Source organism: Triturus cristatus, chromosome 2_1, assembly GCF_964204655.1.
Source record: "Triturus cristatus chromosome 2_1, aTriCri1.1, whole genome shotgun sequence".
NCBI lineage: Eukaryota > Metazoa > Chordata > Amphibia > Caudata > Salamandridae > Triturus > Triturus cristatus.
In genome coordinates, this window is record NC_140581.1 from 979,155,620 (window position 1) to 979,173,362 (window position 17,743).

Below are 17,743 nucleotides of genomic sequence, written 5' to 3' on the forward strand. Positions count from 1 at the left end.
TGGAGATCCAGACAATGAAATGAGTAGGATGTTTAGCAAATCCATGAATCTTATTAGCAAGGAGATGCTGATTAGTTCTTCTTTAGTTCTGCTGTTTGGTAGATCTTAGGAGTGAAGGGATGGAATTTAGTTTTGTATAAGGTGAGGACGTTTTTAAGTCAGGCCTGCACTTTGTCCCTAATTCCTGCTTCAGAAAGGTTAATGACAGCCAGGTGAAGAGATCTCATACTTCATTTTGCTGACGTTATGGATATTCCTGCCTGGAGCCAGTCCCAGTGTAACCTGATTGTTTCATGCGCATGCAGGGGTGAAAGAGTTGGATTATCGCTGAGAGGGTCCAGGGCAGGGAGAACGTGGCGGTGTCTGAGAGCTGTTCCCCCCCCTCTCTCCATTAGGCCACCCACTGGAGTTGACAGGCAAAATAGTACTGTTCCATATTAGGTACTGTGAGCCTTCCCTGATCCTTAGGTAGGTATATTTTTGCCAGTACAACCCTACAACTGAACTTGTTCCAGATGAACTCCTGCATAGTTCCCTCAAAGGATCGAAAGTAGGGAGGTGCGAGATATTGGGGCAATTAAGTGAAAAATAGGGCAGCTGAGGCAAGGCCACCATTTTGAGCAAGGCTATGCGACCCATTACAGATAACGGAAGTGTGCGCCAGAACAACATTTGGGATCTAAGGGCAGTTGTCGCCCTGGTAAGATTACCGTCCATTAAGTCAGCTGCTTGATGGTATATCCTGACCCCCAGGTAACAAAACATATTGGATTGCCACATTACTGGGACTCTGCTAAGACCAAATGTGGGGTCAGAGTACGAAGGGGTGAATAGGAACAAGCATGATCTGGCCCAGTTAACCCGCAAGCCAGAGATGGCAGTGAATTCAGTGAGCATCCGGTCTTGGATGGCGGGTTCCGATCGCACATCTCGAATAAAGAGGAGTAGGTCATCCGTGTACAAAGAGAGCGTATGGGTTTTGCCACCCAATGGAAAGCCCCACTCCTCGCCCGGGGACCTGATGGCCATAGCAAGTGGTTCTATGGCCAAAGAAAAAAGTAGTGGGCATAGCGGGCACCCCTCGCGAGTTCCTTTGCCTGTCGATTTAAGGTTGGAAATATAGGATCCTGTCTTGACTCTGGCCAATGGTGAAGTGTAGAGCAATTTAATCAGTCTGATGAAGCGGCCTCCCAGTCCATATCGAGGTAGTGCGTTAGACAGAAAACCCGAAATAGAGGCTTTCTCAAAGTCTAGAACCAAGCATCCAGAGTGTGGCCAATGATCAGCCACATGCAGTGTTAACTTAAACCTCAGCTTTCCAAAGGTGTTTTTGGCAACTCAAGGTGAACCTGCAGTTCAGTCGTTTGAATGGAATGATTATTTCCTCAACTATATAGCGCATTTGGAAGATAATAGTGGATTGTTGTTGCCTGAAAGGAAAAAAAGGATTTTAATGTACTGTCTTGATCCTAAAATTTTACACATTTATAATTAGCTACAGAAGGAAGAACGGAATGCAGGTGATTTGGATGTGTTTAAAATTACTATTTTGGACTTGGGTGAGCTTTTTTCACCTACAGTGTACATAGAAGTTATGAGGCATACTTTTTTCCAAAGGAAACAGGAGAAATTTGAAACTATTGAAGACTGTGTCCACCTTAAAGAAGCTGGCGGTCAAGTGCAGTTTTGGCAACTTGCATGATGAATTAATACACAACCAACAAAGACATACAGGAAAGATTGTGGGTAGGAGATGCTTTCCTCAAGGATATAGTGGCAATAGTGAATAAGGCAGAAATATCAGAACGTTGTGTGTGCTAAAGCTATTCTATCTCAGGAGAGGAAGAACATTTTTGATTCAGTAAATAACACTTATGACCGTAAACCTAAAAATATGCAAACAACTGGGCGTTAAAATGACCAAAAGAAGGATACACGGTGACCGTGCTGAACAAGGGAGGAATGTTAACATTAGTTGTGGTAGTACTTCACACTCCAAGATTTGCCAAATGTCCTGCATTTGTCAGATTTCTGGTATATGGCTAGAGTTTGTAAAAGAAAGATTAAAAAAAATAGTAAGATAATGTGTATGAGGGAGAGTGAAGATTCCTCATTAGGTGATAATATTGATGGTTCGAGTATGAAGAATGATTTTAGAAAAAAAGTAGTGTTAAATATTTAGGGCGATGGAAAAACAAACCTTTGTGTTGGGTTTCATTTTGAAAAGTTTCTTTGCACGTGACGGCCGATTCTGGTTGACTCTACACAATTTTGCAGTGTGTGTTTGGGAAAAGCATTTTGTTGCAGCTATTGGTAACCATTTAGAACAGCCAGATATTAACCCAGAGAGTTATATGGGAGAAAGAACAATATAGTAGGGTTTAAACATCTTGTGTTTAGATTTTAAAAAATTGACAAGCGTTATGCAAGCTTTATGTGGCCAAGGAGGGACCTTCTGTGTTGGGGTGGAAAGATTAAAAAAGAAATGTAACAAGTTGTGGTGGCATGTGATGGAGAAGACACATAATATGGTTATTGCAAGATTCAGTGTGCAATGAAAAAAGTGAGAGGGTTTACTCATTAGATAAGAATAAAAACTAATGTTACTCCTAAAATACATAAAGCATGTAACATTCCTTTCATTGTTAGAGAAGAAGTTAAAGTTTTGGAGAAACGTATAAGTTCACACAATTTTGATCTAATTGAGGCATCAGAATGGGTATCACTTTGGTTGTATCGCGGCAGTCTAATTGTATAGCACGCTTGTGTGTTGATTTGAGGGGGTTGAATGACAGTATTGTAGTGGATCAGTTTCCTTTGCCAAGAATAAATGAGATGTTATCCCTAACCGGACAGGCTAAGTGGTTATGCTCTATCCCGCTCCTCATTACTCCTTAATACACTATGTAATGCAATACCTCACCGTACTGACTGCTTCATGTTGTCTGCTTATTATAACAAATCGCTTGTGCCAATCTCTGGTACAGAGGGGAGCTGCTACACACTAGGAAGAAGATGCACGCATCTTACCTTCATACAACACATCAATAAGGCTAACATTAAGTAATATAAAGAGGCTGACACTCCAGCCACTTTCTTCCTCCATCCTTTGCATACTTGTGATGTTAAGAAGCCTTTGCAAAGTCAATAGATCTCATCTATTCGAGATCTATTGTCAGTTTTTTAGGCATGTTGTACAGCAGTGCGTCATTGCAATTTTTTACTTTCAGCCATGCTGCACAGCTGCTACATTGCTGTACAACATGGCTAAAAGAAGAAAAATCCACTAGATCTCGCATATGCAAGACCTTTTAGCTTTGCCAGTGCTTGTTAGGTCTGACCGGACAGTGCAGCTGTCGCCACATCATATTTGGTCAACAGAATAAGAGGGGCCTTATCCCCTCCCACGTTAAGTAACTTGAATGCACATTTGATTGGACAGACATTTTGTGTTTCCACTGGAAAAGAGTGACTGGGGGAAAGCTTCTGCTCAACACAGCAGAACTGAGTTGGTCATAATAATGCTAATGATCAAAGCTATAGGCCTGCTCTGTGTATTATGAAAAGTAATGATTAAGGCTGAAAGCATGACATTTATTGTGAGAAGCATATGTTAAAGCCAACAGGTATTTTAAGGTGGATTGTTGCACAGGAAAGATAAGTAATTTAATTAATGAAATATCACAGATTAAGATAGTACCAAATGTTTTGATTAACTGCTCTGACAGACCCTGGGAGTAGAACATTTACATTGTGAGAATCCTTGTTAGCCCCTCTATGAAGAGATTTCATATTGTATTGTCTTCTGTAATTCTGAACATATATATGTAATTTTATGACTATAAAAGAATGAGGGTAAATGAATGGATGTATGAGTAAAAGAATGAGTGGCACATTTGCACCTATGTTGGTTTATTCAGTATCTAACCTCACCAGTGACTCAAAATACTTTCAAACAATTGCCATTTCCAATGCTTGTTCCGGTTGTTCCTCAATAGAGGTCCCTGCCACACACGATCCAATAAACCACACTCAGCTGGGATGTACCCGAGATTGTGTCTTCTATTCCTTCTAGTTAGCTTGTATATCTCTATTTTCACAGCTACAATAAAGAATGGTGGTTGGCCCCTTGCTTTGTCAGTAGTGTCAGTCTGAATGTCTTTTTTCTTTGTATACTGCAGAGCTCGTTTGAAAAAGGATTATGATGATTTCAAAAAGCAGGCTGAACATGAAATGTTTACCAGAGAAGTCTGGACTAATGAAGAAACTGATGTCACATTTAGTAAAGAGTCACCCACCATTGATACAAAGAATTTAGAGAACTCTGAGATACTGAAAAAAGATGATCAGAGTAAGTGAAAAAAGCATTTGTTTATGGAGCCAGTTCATGTGCCGTATGACAAGGTTGTTTTCCATTTGTATTTTTCATATCCCTCATCCATGCCCCAGAAATGTGTACAAGATTCTAAGCTTTCAAATATTACTTTTAATATTAGAGGGAACTGTAAGTGATGATTGAGTGTTGTGGTTTTATTGCAGATGGGCTTTACTTATGTTTAGAATTTGTTTTTATCAGATCATTGGTCCAAAAAACAACTACAAGTAAAACAGATTGCGCGGTGCTACAGAATACAAGACAGAATTCGTAACAATATCAAAATGTTCTTTAGAACAAACTTAAAACATGATAAACCTTAACAATACTAGAGCTGATTGAATTTTTTGAGCATCCTTTCAAATTCCTACCTAGGATTTTTCTAAAGGAAAAATTACACTAGCCTCCCTATTTGACGAAAACAATGAACACCTGCTTACTAATTAAAGCTGCCTCCAATAGTACTGGACACAAGTGCAGTGTCCTCTTATCCTGGACAAGTGAGTAAAAATAACATTTAGCAAAAATTTCCAAGTAAGTTACGTGCAATACTGGGTAACCTGTTCTCCAAATAATTTGATTATTCTGAAGAGCAAGATCTCGGGCCTGATTTAGATCTCGGTGGATTGCAGTGGATCTTTTACTTGACATGTCAGTGGTCTGTTTCAAAACCAAAACCAGAGAACGCTAGTATTCCAACATTTTGACCATCTTCCTGACAGTGGCTCAAATCGAACAAGAATATTTCGAGCTCAGCCAGACGGACTGTCAGTATTCTCTTTCATTCAATATCTTGCAGTAGAAACCACAGACCTTTTGATCAGGTTATAATTAAAACAAAAGAGTTTCCATCGTGATGCTGAATTCAGATTGACCCACCTCAATGCTGATGCGCACTGAGAGGTAGGCATAAGACAGGTTTTGAATGTTCACACTGAAACTTGGTACATTTATGGGCTTTAACCACATTCATTAACTCCCATAAGGTGTGATGAGCTTTACTTTGGAATTGTACACCTATAACAAGGGCATTAACAAAAAGTCCCTGTAGTTTGTTAAAGCTAGGTAATTCTCTCATAGCATTTCAGTGCAATGCTCGTAACCATTTCCGTGTGAGCTGTCCATGACAAATTATTGCTAAACGTAATACTTGTGACGCATTATCTCAAGGGGTTTATTGTTCAAGGACCACAGCGATTTGGGACAAGTCTTCCCAAAAAGCACGACTCGTACTGGTATTTTTGATCAAATTATTTTAGTTTCAATATGGACATAAACAGTCTAATCACCTCATATAAAAGAGTATGAGGTCTGGTCCATTACAACCAAAGTAGAGTACTATGTTACTTGAACTGTGGACTATCTTAGGCGGAAGAGTCTGAAATTTGGCTAAAGCTGGTGGTTGATTGGCCAAAGCTAATGAAGATAACATGCATCTCTGCTCAGGCCTTTGTAAATGTCCATTTTGGAAGATAGTGAGCCTTTTGTGTCCAGTCGAACCTGGACCCAATTCCACAGCTTAGCATCTTTAAAAAGTAATTGGGCTCAGTGCAGGCTTCCACTAGACAATTGCCTGGTCTACTGTTCCAAATGCTGACCAGATGCCCTCAAAAACGGCAAAGAACCTTGCTGCCTGCAATTCCCAGCCACATAAAGCAAATACATGATGAACATGCCCCTCTCTTACCAAACCCTTCTAGTGCAATGGGAATTAGATTATCATCATCTGCCCAAGACCCTAAAGCATAATACGCATGCAGATCTTCCTTGTACAATTTAGTAAAAAGATCACCCTATAAGAATCTGTGGTACTTCAGAACTCTCTTTTTTGTACATTGGTTTTATTATGACATCTGTCCATGAAAGGCAAATCAATCAATCAGGTGTTTGTTAAGCATGACTACTCACCCTTAAGGGTCTCAAGGCGCTGGGGGGAGGGGTGGGGGTGCAAATGAGGCCAGATTGGCCAACTGTGCTAAAGGAATAAAAAACACACCCCATCACTAACGAGATTTTTATTTTACAAATGTTCTTGGAAATCTGTTGGGCATGGCTGCAAGAATAGACTTTCAACTCTTAATGACCTTGGTGATTTTAGTAAGTATTGAGTTTAAGAATGGAAATAAGTTCTAGAACCTCCATTCACTGACCACATGCACTATTACCAACGCCCAATGAGAACCCTGCCGCCCCCACAAAATGTTCATCTGTATTCTCTCCTACATTTGCTACCGCCTGCAATTATTATTGGACTCCTCATTCTTCAGCCTGATCACAATATGTTTTGCATATTGTGAAGGCAGCATTAACTTAGATTTTGTCTTGACATCCTATTGTTCAAACCAGTGTGAGCATGAGGTCTTAGGAGCATCGTTACAAGCAGTACTTACTGCAGCTATAATGGTTGTCATCAAATCCTCTGTAGCTTGAGTGACATACAGCCAGGATTAATCTCTTCAGTTCTTGCAAGAATTTTAAGTATGTCATATTTTCTTTAGAGTATTTTTAATGGGGGTCCCCAATCACAGGCTTGGTATCTATGCAAGTCCAGACAAGCCTGAAAGCTAAAGAGAGTGCAAAATGATCATAACCAGCCCATGGTAAAACTAATAAATCCGAACCATTTATAAAATCCGTATAGTCAGTAGCTGGGTAATTGATTGAGCAGTGAGTTTTTTGTGAAAGGTGCACCCAGTTGAGGAATCGCTGTTCAAACCTCCACTTGATGCATACAAATTATTCTCTTTCAACATATAGTTGATTTTACCATAGGAGCATGAAGAATTTATTGCAATAAAAGCAAGGGGCATTACCAGTGATTCTTATTTTATTTTGGCATTTATATCCTCGCTCACTCCAAGTCCTCGACTATACGGGTGTTTGTGTCGCAAATTATAATTATTGTAGTTTATGGATAGCTAAACCTTAATTCAAGTAATCCTGCCAAAGAGGATTAACGAGATTTAGTAGCATTGCCCTACCATCCAAGGGAATTTACCTCTACACTTAAGTAACCCTCCTCAACTACTTTGTTGGTTAAATAAACATAGACACATAGAATTGCTGGTCCTCTACTTGATTTGTTCCTTAGTGTTCATCTAAAAGAGCCTCCAAAAATATCCGTATGGATGCCATTTTAGGCCCTTAATAGAATGAAATGCTAAGGTGTCAAAGTTACTGACTGAGTGGTAGAAGGGTTTAGTAGCCACTTGATTTCCTCTTCAAACTTTTTAGGTTCAATCCATCATATAAAGCCATGTTTTTTCCCAGGAAACTAGACAATGCTTCTAGGCCCCCAACTCCTTACTAGAAATAGTTGCCAAATCCTGTTGTGGTTGCCCCATCAGCCTTTACAACTGTCTCAAAAAGTGTTACAAAAGGGAGATTTATTTGCCCTCCTATTGTCTTAACAGCGTGATTGTGCAAAAGTTTAGGTTACAACCTACACTCCCGGGTGCATCTCGTGGATTAAGCGTTTTTTAGTAGGGTCTCCTGGTATGATATTAATATTTCTCCTCTGCCTTGCTCTGCAGTTCACATCTTGTCCAGTAACTCCTTGACCTTTAAGATCCTCTGTGTGCATTTTGAGGTGCTGTTTCACTCCTCTTAAGAAGACTCCTGTGAAATCATCCAGTTTGTGATTGAAATGTATTGCAAAGAAGTAATGCCATGTTTAACCTGCAGCCATTGTGCATGCCCACAATATACTAAAATGTTATACCTGCCACGGCAAAGAAAGAATACTTAATTGAGCTAGCTTAGCATCTCAGCACACTGCTCTCGTGAGAAAGCCATGCACCTGCTGACACCACTGTCTAAAGTTTTGGTTTCCGTCACATGTGCCTTCCCTTTATTGTCTTTGTGAAGAAAATTTGTAAATGTTGGGGAGATCTGGGGAGGAGCTGTCATTGTGTGAGCAACTGCTTAGAGGGTAAGTTTGCCTAAGGTAAGGGACACATTTCTCCAGGGGAACTGGGGTGAAGCATGGCCCAGCACTCTACTCTCTTATCAGGTCAGTCAGAATTAGAGTAGGTAAATTGAAAACAGTTGAAGTCTAAACATACTTTTTTTTCTGCTGCTGTGCTTTTTTTATCTGGGTGTTTTAAATGTTCACAGTTGTGTGGGTTGGAGAGGAAGGGTTAATACTGGGTGGGTATGTCCTGAAAGAAATGCATTAATGTATTCCATGGCATAGGGTGAGCATGCTGTAGAATGGTACTGAAGGGAAAGATAGGCAGGAGTGCCAGAACGCTCGTGCAGACCTTGTAAGGATATGTTCCTCCCTTCCTCCTCAAGAACATTCAGAGAAATAACTGTAAGGTCCCTCTTTTACCTTCTTTCTAGGTCCCTAACCTTCTTTCTCCTTCATTCCCTCCACAAAATGACAGACACCTTTATGTGTTCCCTAATATGAATGTGGAATAGAAATGGCAAGAAAATCTAAACATCAAGAGCCCACCAGGAAGAGGGACTTCTGCCTGTACTGTGTATCACCAGTATGGAAAAAGCACATTGTCATATCTAAAACAGTGAATGGAACTGCTTAGCGAAGCTGGAAAGATGTCCTTTCCAAAGGAAGGTATCTTTGATCTAGAACATTTAAGCAATTTTAGAAGGCTATTAAAAGGTCCTAAGAATCAGGCACAGAACAGTGGCGAGCCTTTTAAATTGATATGAGGAAGCAAATACATGAAAGCACGAGTCTCAGGTCTGCAGGTTCAAGTGGATCCATGAACGACTCCAGTACCAAGTTAGTCACTTGAGGGACAGGGTTATGGCTTGTAACCCTACAGCCCTACCTACCTATTTCCACAAATCACTAAAACCACCCACGAAGAAGAATGATAGAAGCACATTTTAGATGTTCTAAATGTCCCCACACCAGCAGGAGATACTTTGGCGGTAGCTATTCTTGGAAATGGAACAGTGCTGGCTGCACTGCCAGTGAGAGGGGCACAAGGAGCGGCAAAACAAATGGCTGACAGCAAAGCGTTAGAGGATGTCTTGCGGCGCTTGAGGCATGAGGCCTGCTTCACGACCATGACAATTGACCCATCCTGCCTTCAATTGTTGCTGATGATGAAGAACTCCATCTGGATTCCCCCAATGCCCTCCTCCCTTTAAGAGATTACCTGCGTCCCAGAGGTAGAGTAACAGTCCATGTCCCTTGGTCCCCTTCTGCATTGATATTAAGAAACAATTTCTTAACATATATGAAAGTCCATCAAAATTCCGTGAAGAATTACAGATTATTTAAAGTGTAAGTTGAATTTGGTGGTTGTGAATCAGTTGTTGACACAGGTGGTTCCAAGCGAAGCGAGAGACCAGTTGATAAAGAAGAGTCGTTGATTAGACCAAGCTCACCTAGATGAGGGGACTTAAGCAGTGGCGAATGATGGGTTGATGAATGTAGTGAGGGAAGTGTGCCCAGTCAAAGAGTGGCCAAGGTTCAAATTGTAAAAGGAACAAAGAGTCTCTGGCAGTTGATCTAGACCAGTTCAAACACCTACTCTAGAGACACTTTAGCATAACCTGTCGTACGGGGCAAACTCAGGAAGCTGTTGGTACTGCCTTTGTGCACATGCTCTATGTCATGAGGCAAACTAAGAATCTAGTAGAGTTGGTTACGATGGCCAATCACTGTATCACTGTATGACTGTTCAGGAAAGGAAACATGTATGACGCTAATCTAACTTATTGGCTTTACAGATGCAATCGATTCAGCAGACCATAAAAGGAAGGGGGAGGAGATCCACGAGCCAGGGAGAAGAACAGGGTAGACAGGGACGTGGATGGGCAGGTAGAAATAATGGAAGGAATAGATGCAAGCTAGCTCCTTCAGGTGGGTCACATTTTAGCTGTAATCACCTTGAAAAGAGATTGCCCCAACCTGATACCAGGAATTCCTCTACAGCCTGATCCTTCAGAGTTTACTCAGATGACTCAAAACTGGTGTCCTCATTACTAGGACAGCCCAAGAGGTGCTGACTGTATTGTGACTACCTTAATACCATTTGATCAAAAGAGTCCTTATGTGAAATGTATGGTTGATGATAAACTCCTGTTTTTGTCTCGTTGACACCGGTGCAAGCCGATCTGCCCTGAAGACCTCCAAATGTACGTCTTTAACTTTCTCAGGCCGGTCCAATTATTCAGTCACTACCTCTAGTGCAAGAGTCCTCATCATAATACTGATCCTGTCTCAGTTACTTTGGGATCCTACAACTGACAAACATGCCTTTTAGCTGAGCACTTCAGTGACTTGCAGATGTGCTGATAAGAAATCTGTTGTGTAAATTGAATTACACTGTGTTCTGCGCCAGTGTTCCACTACAAATGATCATCCAGAAGGACTCAGGCATATAGATGTCATGAGAATCTTGGATGAATATTTACTTGCTGACTACTCTCCCTCATCACCACACTTCAGGGTACTTGAACAGTGGCGGATGGTGACTTTTCAAAGTGGTGAGCCAAAAAAAATGCATAGGTGCATCATACATGTGTAATGCACCGTGCTGCAGGAGCATGAGTGCAGAGTTAGTAACCACTGCCGGTCATTGTGTGCACCTGCTTGGTTGTGAAGCTATCATACCCTCTATCATTTGGAAATTTCTAAAACCACTCGGTGGGCAATTTGACAATTGAGTCGACATTCTGCTGATGTTTAGAGGGGGTGCCGCGATAGCTCCTCATGTTAAGTAAGGTCACACAGAGTAGGTTCCTTCCCTGCGCAGGAAAGCAGCCCTGCGGTATGTTAAACTGGTCTATTTCAAGATGGCAGGCACTTCCAGTATGATGAGCACTTATTGATTTTGTTTATGAAACACTGTCACCCGGTGACAGTTGTACTTGTGGAAAAACAGGGCTCACTCACTCGTTGAAGGCACATGCATGCGGTAATTGAATTCCTATGAGAAACCATTGTTTTCTCAGTGCCAAATAAACGTCATCCTCTGGCAAGTCGCCACTTTCAAACATTCAAATGAACACTTATTATTCCTAATTGGCACTGCAAAAGCACACAATCTGCCATTACTGTTGCATTGCAGTCCCATTCAGTAGCCCGGGGTATGATTTGCCAAGCACTTCCATCACAGACAAGAGGCCTATTTGAACTCCAGCTTCTCATAAATTAAAAACACCACTTTGTGCAGCAAATGCTGCCCTTTGTAGAAAATGCTGACTGCTCACTCACACTAAATACCATTTAAAATTTAGCCCATTAGTGGGACAGATCTCAGCTCACTGTTTTTTAAAAATGTACGAGCATTGCGTCATTTTTCCCCCCCAAAAAGTCGTCGACCAAACAAAGTATCTCCCCCCTGACGTCAAGTTCCAAAAGGAGACCAGCCATGCCGAGACTGCCTCTCTGTCTTAGGTAGGGCCCACAAACGTACTCTGCAGGCCATAGATGAGCATGAGACTAGGTGATTCATTGCACTGTGTTTGGGCTAGAGTAATAGTGCAATTGGCGCTATGCATCGCATTGGATAGAAACTTGGTCAATGACTGTGTAGCTTCCAAATAAAGCCACACAGTGATTAGCATCATTCTATAATCTTCCGCCCCGCGATGACACTTGCATGCAGGCCTGAGAGAGAGAGAGAGAGAGAACAGTCACTGTGAACCAATCCGAACTTTGCTCTCATGCTCTTTTGTGATGGTAAGAGCATGAGAACACAGAGCCTGGTTTGGGGCAGTGAATCCAGCGCTCCAAAATAGGCAAGGTGATTGCAACAAGCTCCCACTAGGTTCCTGAAGCAGTACAGGTTCAACAAGCCTAAAGTGCACATGTGATCAATAAAGTATAATGGGGCATACCCAAATAACCCTCCCACGCCTGGGTAAGGAACATCTAATAAATATAAAGAAACTTGGCTAAGAGGGATCAATCTCTTGTTTATTTTTACTCAAGAAACAATCAATTTTCTTGGTAATTACTTATTTCTTATAAGAAAATGTATTCATCATTATTTATCAGTAACGAATATCTCTTGGTAGACATCAGAACACTTAAACACATAGTATATACAAATTTAACAGACATGAAAACAAAACAAGACACCTCTATTTACAATTTCATTAGATCATATATATACATACACCTTATATACACAACAAATTATCAAATGTCAATTCCCCTAATCATGATTCCAAACAGATGTATACTTATTATTTACAGTAATACATTTGGAGGTAATCCTTTTTTGGCATCCGAGGTATTACTCCTCTCCTATTGTTTTATGTGTCTGCCAAACAAAATATTTCTTGGATCAACACAATCAGTGAACTCCTCCTACGTCAATATGTCGACGCGTTCGCGTTTCAGCCTCCAAATATTTGGCCTCTTCAGGACGGGGATAACAAACTATCTACAGAATAATGTAATGAAATGAAAATAAATTAATAATAACAACTATTTATCTCAAGCTATCTCAGATTAGCCCATGCAGTGTTCGGAAGGACTACGCGGGAAAGACTCCGCAGGAACGCGGAAAAAACAACCTTATTCCCAAACAATTAATACTAATCAGAAGGGAAGACAACCGCAAAGATTCTGTGGTGGGGGAAGTAATGGAATGATTAACTCTCATGTGGTGGTAAATACTACAGATTGTGTAAAGGACCCACCACCACTAGGTTATTCTGCAAGTCTGCCTTGTACCTGATTCAGGTCCAGGCGGGTCTCTCATATGGAGTTACACAAATTCAATATCTTCTCAGCATCTAAAGTGAAGCATACAATTATAAACAATAAAGTTCGAAGATCAAGTAAGGAAGCAGAAATGAGTCGTCTACCCTCATAGCAAGCCAAGGGAAAGGTTAAATCAGAAATACCTGGTCCATTACCTTAGCATGTAGACGTCACCGTGCGTCTGGTTAAAACTACCAGGGGGTCGCTTTTTTATTCTTCCAATCAGTCCCCACTTTCTCATCCACTAGAAAAAGTAACAAAGACAGATCTAATGTCACTGTCTGATCCGGTGCTCTAAGTAGTAGTTCTTAAGCATCTGCCTTCACCAACAGGTTCTACTCGCGCCATAACATGTAGGTACAGCGCACTCATTCCGAGTCATCTTAATGGATAACTAGACTCACATCGCTATCACACTCTAGCGGTATATAACAGTAGCTAAAATTGTTCCCACAAATTACACGACACTTGCGCTAAAGGGCCTCATAGGCTCGTTACCAACAGAGTGCAAATCCTAAACACTTACATGATAGGAGAGGTGAAGTTCCCGCCTATTGCTCCGCCACTTCTGTTCCACGGAAGGAGACCGCGAGGACGGCCGCAAAAGTTGCTTGTTTATAAGCGTGTGCGTGCGTCAACGCGCAGTGAAAAACGTCACATAACGAGAAAGGAAGAAAGGACTATTCTCCACCGAGTCAGATACACGTCCAGTCTACCATATTCTGCTTAAACGTGCTAAAATCAATTTCAAGTGACCGGGGGGCTAAAGTATTACGCAGAATTGGGAAAAATACCCGACAACAATCCATTATGTATGAATCGACATACCCATCATGTCCATCTACATCTATGTGGCTTATTAGCATAAACGTCTCACTGAGAAAGTGGAGTGCATGTGGAGAAACCAACTCCCATTCCACCCTCAGATTATTCCAGGTCACTGCATGAGCCAACCGGCGGGCTTACATTCTCACCGTGTTTCATAATCAAAAGCACATCATTCTCTGTACATGTTTGAATTTCAATAGGCTGGCCCCTTATGCTCAAAACACATTTGCATCTTCCTACATCACCCCAGTATGACATTCTGCCCTGCCTCACTATCTGAGTGTCTTAAATCAAGGCCCATAGTTCATCTCTCTCGTTTAGGCCCTCTATCACAGTATGGTATCTTTCAATGAGGCGGGCTTCTATTCGGTTCAGTTTCATCTCTAATTCTCCCTTGCTGTTTGCCTTAACTACAGCTAAAACCGTCCATTCAATGTCGTTCTCATTATGACCTGCTTCGACATAGTGTTGTACCAGGGGTGCTCCCTGTGTTCTACACCTAATACGCGATTTGTGCTGTAAAATTCGCGATTTTACCATCTGTGTCGTCTGCCCGATGTACATTTTCCCACAAGGGCAAGTCACCGCATATACCACATTTTTGGTGTTGCAGTTGGAAAATGTTTTGCATCACGTGCTCCTTGTTGTTAATCAACAGGGTTTTGGTGTCAGTCGTACTTGCACAAGCCACGCAGTTATTGCAGCGATAATGACCTGTTACAGCAGGTAAACCCAGTAGGGATCTTGTGTCATTTTTCTGCATTGGCTCCCTCATGGCTCTCACAATATGTTGCCGCAAGTTTTTGCCTTTCTTGAAGGCAAAAAGTGGTTTGGGTATATTGAACTGTTCGATCAGCCTCCAATTTCTCTGAATGATTTTTTTAACTTTATTAGCTTTGGGATTAAATGTAAGTACACAAGTCATGCATTCCGTCTTTTCAGGTTTTTTAGGGGTTAGTAAGTTTTCCCTCGGTGTAAACCAAGACCTTTTTAAAGCAGCTCGTACTAATTTTTTCGGATAACCTCTCGCACATAATTTCTCCTGTAATTTATTCGCATTCTCAAAGTAGTCATTCTTATTGGTACAATTTCGTCTTATTCTTAGAAACTGACCGTAGGGCAGGTTTTCTTTCAAGCTTCTAGGGTGACCTGATGAAAATTCTAGTAAGGTGTTTCTATCTGTAGGTTTAGTATACAGACTAACTTCCAGGCCTCCTTCGTTGTCACAGATCCACACATCCAAGAAACTAATCCTAGTATTGCTGACATCTTTAGTGAAATTTAAATCTGGTGTACGTTAGTTCAGCCAATTATGGAAACAATCTAATTCTTCTGAATTCCCACTCCAAATGAGAAAAATGTCGTCAATGAAACGAACCCATTTATTGATCTTGTTGAAGAAAGGAGTAGTTTCATTGAAGACATATCGTTTCTCGAATTGATCCATCACGAGGTTCGCTATTACGGGTGCGAAACAGCAACCCATAGCCACGCCCTTTATTTGGAGGAACAATTCATTTTTGAATGTAAAAAAATTATTTTTCAGGCAGATTTTAGCTAATTCTATCAGAAATTCTGTCGGGACTTGGAATGGTCTAGTTCTCTGATTAAGAATCAGTTCCATAACTACGATGGCCTCATCTTGAGGTATGTTCGTATACAGGCTTTCTATATCAAAAGAGACCAACAATTGTTGATCTCTATTAAAAGCCACATGTTCTATTTTAGAGATGAGGTCCATCGTATCCCTGAGTAGTGCTTACAAATGGTTTGAGGAAGGTGTCTATATACTTCGCCAGCGGTTCTAATATCGATCCACAAGAGGAGATAATAGGGCGGCCGGGGGGGTTGATAGCATTTTTATGTACTTTTGGGAGTATATTAGATCAAAGGCACTTTTTGTTTAGTGACATTTAGATATTCATACTCCTTTTTGCATAGAAACCCACTTTCTAAGGCTTTAGTAGTTAGATGCAAAATTTTTGCTTTTAATGCCCTGGTAGGGTTATCAGAGACTTTACGGTAATGGGAGGCGTTATTAAGTTGTCTATACACTTCACTGTCGTAGTCATCTATATCCCAAACCACAATTCCTCCTCCCTTATCAGCTGGTTTTATCACTGTCAGGGGGTTATTCATAAGGTTTCTTAGTGCCTTCTGTTCGAATTTAGAAAAATTATGTTTGAATGTGAGACGCTTGCTGTTTAAATTGTCAATTTCTTTTAGTACCTGATTTTCAAAAAATAAAATCTCCTCGGGAATCATCTCACTCTCTGGGCAAAAGGAGGATTTATTCTTTAGTCCACTTACATTATATTCCTGCATTTCATCAGTTTGGGAGAAGAATACTTTCAATCTGATCTTTCGTAAAAATTGTAGTATTTCAGTTTTTGTTTCTACCGGGTCTTGTAGGACTACTGGAACAAAAGATAGTCCCTTTTCCTTCTGATTTGTATTAATTGTTTGGGAATAAGGTTGTTTTTTCCGCGTTCCTGTGGAGTCTTTCCCGCGTAGTCCTTCCGAACACTGCATGGGCTAATCTGGGATAGCTTGAGATAAATAGTTGTTATTATTAATTTATTTTCATTTCATTACATTATTCTGTAGATAGTTTGTTATCCCCGTCCTGAAGAGGCCAAATATTTGGAGGCTGAAACGCGAACGCGTCGACATATTGACGTAGGAGGAGTCCACTGATTGTGTTGATCCAAGAAATATTTTGTTTGGCAGACACATAAAACAATAGGAGAGGAGTAATACCTCGGATGCCAAAAAAGGATTACCTCCAAATGTATTACTGTAAATAATAAGTATACATCTGTTTGGAATCATGATTAGGGGAATTGACATTTGATAATTTGTTGTGTATATAAGGTGTATGTATATATATATGATCTAATGAAATTGTAAATAGAGGTGTCTTGTTTTGTTTTCATGTCTGTTAAATTTGTATATACTATGTGTTTAAGTGTTCTGATGTCTACCAAGAGATATTCGTTACTGATAAATAATGATGAATACATTTTCTTATAAGAAATAAGTAATTACCGAGAAAATTGATTGTTTCTTGAGTAAAAATAAACAAGAGATTGATCCCTCTTAGCCAAGTTTCTTTATATTTATTAAAGTGCACATGTGTGCAGTGTGCTGGTCGCAGTCAGCGAACTGTCCAACCTGACATGCACACTTGAATTCACATCATGGCACCAGCCCTGCTGCCTGCCCATCAATTGAATTGGCTCCACCCCGCCTCAGAAACGTAACCTGCGTAGTGCCGTGACCTGGAATACGGTGGCTCATGGTGGTTTACAGCATTGCAGGTGGGGCAACACTCCTACGCCCCCCACCCCCGGAGGCACTGCCCCTTTGAGCCAAGCTGGTACTTTTCAAGTCCTACTAGTGATGAAGCCTCAGAATAAGGTAGTAACATTTTTTGTCATTTCAAGACATTACATATTAGTGCCCCTTCGGAACCACTTGTGCCTTTAGATCCAAGAATCATAGAATGTGAAATCCGCATTTTTGTAACTTCTCCTGAAATGAATACTGCTCCATCTCATATGAATAAAAACTGTGACAAGGAACTGTGGTGTCTCAGACTTCTCAATAGAGGTGGCAATTTTCATAGCTGTTCTACACAGGTATGGTTGAATGCTGTGTGCATATTGTGTATATAATTACCACAAGAGCAATAACGAGACTACCACAAAAGTTTGCAGAAAGGGCTCCTACTTACCAGTGAAGCTGCAAGACCATCTATTTTAGTTCTCCAGCATTGGATCTTCCATAGATTCACCTGCTTGCATCATCCCCGTCGTTGAGCTGAAAATCCCACTGTAACC

General features: G+C 40.8%; 1 protein-coding gene across 1 annotated transcript in view; it reads left to right on the forward strand.

The window, feature by feature from the left end:
* Positions 1-17,743, forward strand: part of BRD10 (bromodomain containing 10) — a 276,860-nt gene that overhangs the window by 203,213 nt on the left and 55,904 nt on the right. Inside the window, exon 7 of the mRNA XM_085634117.1 lies at positions 4,182-4,351. Coding sequence (XP_085490243.1) covers positions 4,182-4,351 — 170 coding nt within the window. The remainder of the gene's footprint in view (positions 1-4,181; positions 4,352-17,743) is intronic.